General features: G+C 56.2%; 1 protein-coding gene across 7 annotated transcripts in view; it reads right to left on the bottom strand.

The window, feature by feature from the left end:
* Positions 1–3,894, bottom strand: part of NCOR2 (nuclear receptor corepressor 2) — a 437,249-nt gene that overhangs the window by 62,124 nt on the left and 371,231 nt on the right. For all 7 annotated transcript variants that reach the window (XM_019507112.1, XM_019507108.1, XM_019507107.1 and 4 more), the window contains one exon: positions 963–1,083. In XM_019507112.1, the coding sequence (XP_019362657.1) occupies positions 963–1,083 (121 nt within the window). The remainder of the gene's footprint in view (positions 1–962; positions 1,084–3,894) is intronic.

The raw sequence follows: 3,894 nt of genomic DNA, 5'->3' as shown, positions 1-3,894 counted from the left end.
TTCCCTGTCATTTATAAAACAAAGAAAAACATTTAAAGATGGGAAAAATAACTCATAAAAATTGGCACGGGGGGGTGGGCCACAAAACTGAAAGCACTTGCAACATTTTTCACCTAGTTAATTCTTATTTTTTCAACCACTATTGTTAATTCCAAATTTAAATGAGCCAGTTCAGCAGAAAGCTTTCTCTATCTTAGGCAAACCACTGCAACAGCAAAGGAGCAAATGCCATCCACCCCACCCTTCCACACCCTTTTCTACCCCAGCCCCGGATCCAAGAAATAATGAGACTGCTTTGGGGTGTAATGTTGATGCATTACTTTGGACTTGCACTGGTGTATCCGTGATCGTAATTTGGCCCTTAAGAGCCTTTAAGCTACAAAAAAGCACTGCAGACAAGTGTGCTTTTTCAAGCTGGAGGGGCCGTGACTAGCATTCTCTGTCCAGACCTTCTGATGGCTTGGAAAAAATGCTCAAGATGCACTTGAACATCTCCAAGGGAAAATTTCCTTCAGGAAACCAGGAAGGAACTGCATATGGGAGCACTTGACACGTTCCTGGCTCCGCATCACCCTGCGTGCCTTACAACCGAAGCAAACACACAGCACACCAACACACCCACCCCTGCAGCTGCTCACATACGAGCACACACAACGCAGGCCAGGGGAGATGCCCACGTGTGACCGTGGCCACACGCAGATGCATGCCACCAAACCCAAGTGCATAGGGCCTGCATGGGCAAAAGACTGCCATGCCCCTCTCTCGTGCATCTGCACGCAGATGTATGGGAACGGCTGCACACCTATGTGTAGGTCCACCCATGCCCTTTGCACACCCACAGAAGCACGCACGAGGCAAGGTTCCCCCCTCAAAGGAAATAAAACCAAGCAAGAGGCCATAAAGCCTGGAGGGGAAGCGGGAGTTTTGCTGGAGCAGGCACCTGCTCTGTAGTGGGTACTTACAATGGGGGGGATCGCAGCAGCTCTCTGCTTCAGCTGCTTCAGGTCCAACGGCTTCTGAGGCGAAGAGTTCAGCCGCGCGTCGTTGGCAGCATTGAGGAGGCTGGGCCTTGGAGACAGCAGCCTATGCACAAACACAGATGTCATCCCGAGCCATTTTATTTACAAACTCCATGTTCGATCACACTCCACTGCCTGCCCCGTCTGCCCTGCATGTTTATGATCTTGTTTCCTTCTTAGATGTCAAGCCTAGAGGTCACCTTCCCCACCGGAGAAGAGCCCTGTTGCCACGCTCCACGTTGGTCCATCCCCGCCAGCATAATGTCCTGGCCTGTGCATGTTGCTGACCTCTCTGCCAGGGGCCTGGCACTAAAGCTGCAGCAGTCAGGCTTTTGCTGCTTGAGGTCCCTCGTGTGACAACCAAGATGGGGGCCATCGCTTGGACAAGGTACATCATAGGGCCGCCCAGGCATTGCAAGGCTGCTCGGCGTTCAGCGCTCAGAAAGGTCTGCAACGCTGCTTCAAGGAGACACAGTTGGCCTCGCTGTGCAAAAGGATAATGGTATCTAGGGAACGTGGACCTCACTCGGCTTTGGTCTGTGAGAGGTCATAAGCACACGTCGTGGACCATCCTCCTGTGAAGAAGAACCCATGCAGGACATTGCTCCTCACTAGCTACTACCCTGTGAAAGCCCTAGCCTGGATACACCTAAATTATACCAGTATTTAATTGTACGGTGCAGTTTATACAGTACAGCGCAGCTTGCAACAGGCAGAGCTCCCTTGCCATCGGACGCAGCTATTACGGACAGTGTAGGGAGAGTGGGCCAACACCTTGCTGATGCGATCAGGAGACCTGGTGCAGGAGGAAGAAGAGCAGTACCTGGCTCACTGGAACTCGAGTCCCCCTCACTCAGTGTGGTGCAAAGCAGGGGTAACTCTAGCTAAGCCATTGCAGTACCTGAGGTCTACGTGCAGGCGAGAAGCAGAGCCAGCACATAAGCCCCATCAGACGTTGAGCCGGACTGCCTAGTACTGGTCACCAGTGCAATGCCAATGCCAGCCCACCGGGCTGCCACCAGTGTGCTTGCAATCAGAGCCAGTCCCGGGCATGTGGGAGTCTCTTCCAGCAAGGCCTGGTGGACTGGGAAAGCAGACGTTTGCATCTGGATTTGAGGCAGCCCAGTGGTGAGAGAGCTGAAGGGCTCTGGCATGGCAGGGAAGGTCTGGGAATGTTTTGGAAGATAAGGAGGTGGCTGTGGATGGGATTCAGGGCTGGGTCCGGAGGTGGACGACCCAGCGGCTATCGGCCCGATCCTGGTGAGGCTACGTTGCAGCTGACGGGTAAGCACCACAAGCAAAACGGTGAGGAGGGGGAGGGGAGTAAAACACTGCACAGCGGGCCGAGTGGGATGGTTCCTGCCTGCTCTCCCTAACAAAGAGCGAGAGCGATAGAGAATAAAGGAGCTAAGCAATGGAAATAACAAGCAGCTCCCCATGCGAGCATGTGTCCGCGAGCTAGCACGTCTCAGCACGCGCCTTGGCCGGAGTCCCACTACAGATTGATCCCATGTGTCTGAGTGAGCTCCCCCTCCCTGCAGGCCTCAGCGGACCCATCCTGGCTCTCTGGCACCATGTCTTAACCTTCAGGCAGCTGGCTTGTCCCCAGGTTGGTGCACCTGGGCTGCCACATGGGCCGGCTGGGAACAGCAACCTGGCGGGCAGAGCGGGTCTGGCAGATGGCCGCCCCCACTGCAAAGCTGCTCTGTGTGGCCCTGCCACAGCTGCGCTGCCGTGATGCAAAACGCGGGGCGGGGAGGCACCAGGTGCCGAGTGGCCGAGGGTGCGGGAGCATCCGCGAGTGCCCTTGGCCACCCACCAGGCAGTGGCACAAGCCTTGCTCCATTTGTGACAAAGCCCCGGGTTCTCCCTTCCGGGAATCCCTGGCCTGTGCCCCTAGTGTCCTGTCCCCCTCCCGCTGCTCGCTCTGCATGCACAGGGTTCAGCCCGACACGGCCCAGCATGCTGCCTCCCTGGCCCCGCAGGATCGCCCTCCTCAAGGAGCTGCTTCACCACCTGTTTGTAGTAGTGCCCAGGACACTGGTGAGGGATTTGCAACTGCTGGCACCCTCGCTGTCTATCTGCTGCGGGCCAGGCTGGGCTCCCCTGCAGCACATCCCTTACACACGCAACGCGGCACAAGCAATGGGACCGACTTCCATTCGCTGCCACGGCAGCGGGATGTGGCAGAGGCACTTGCCGGCCCCCCTTTCTCCGGGCCAGTCACTTCCACGTGCCCTCCAGCCTACCTGGAAGGGGCAAGGAGCATCACCCCCCATGTCTCAGGCGGACCAAACCCCAAGGGCCAAACCTGGAGCGTGGGTGCTCCTGGCTCCCAGGCCTGGGCTCAGACCGCTGCTCTGCGTCTCTCCCAGCCCCGCTCATCTCCCACCTCCTAGCTGCTGGAGGCGGCCCATAGTTTTAGGGTTTACAGATCGCTCTGTTTATTTTAGCTGTTATTTCTCTGCTCTTTTCAGCCTATAAATTTCAAGGTCATCCTGTGTTCACCCTTGGATGAATAAACAAGTGTGGCCAGGCCATGTGAGGGGAATAAATCCATCTCTTGCGTTGGGATCCCATCCCCCTCCCCCTGCCCCAACCCTCCCCTGCATCGCTGCTCTCTCCCTGCCCTGTCCTCCTCCTCCAGGATACGGTGGTGAGGAGGAGGGAGAGGCGAGCTGCCGTCTCCTCCCTGCGCCGCGCTGGATTCACCCCAGTGGTCTGACTCAGGAGTGCTCTGAATAAATGCCCAGGAGGAAACCAGAAGAGGGGGAGCTAATCAGAGCCATTCTGTGTATAAATGTGCAGCATCTGCCAGCTGTGGTTTATAAAAAGCTAGATGCTCCACTGTTGTGGAAATTCAAAGGGATGTTGG

The sequence above is a fragment of the Gavialis gangeticus genome, unplaced genomic scaffold (genome assembly GCF_001723915.1).
Source record: "Gavialis gangeticus isolate Ggan-Ray unplaced genomic scaffold, GavGan_comp1, whole genome shotgun sequence".
NCBI lineage: Eukaryota > Metazoa > Chordata > Crocodylia > Gavialidae > Gavialis > Gavialis gangeticus.
This window is presented reverse-complemented; position numbering and strand designations above follow the sequence as displayed.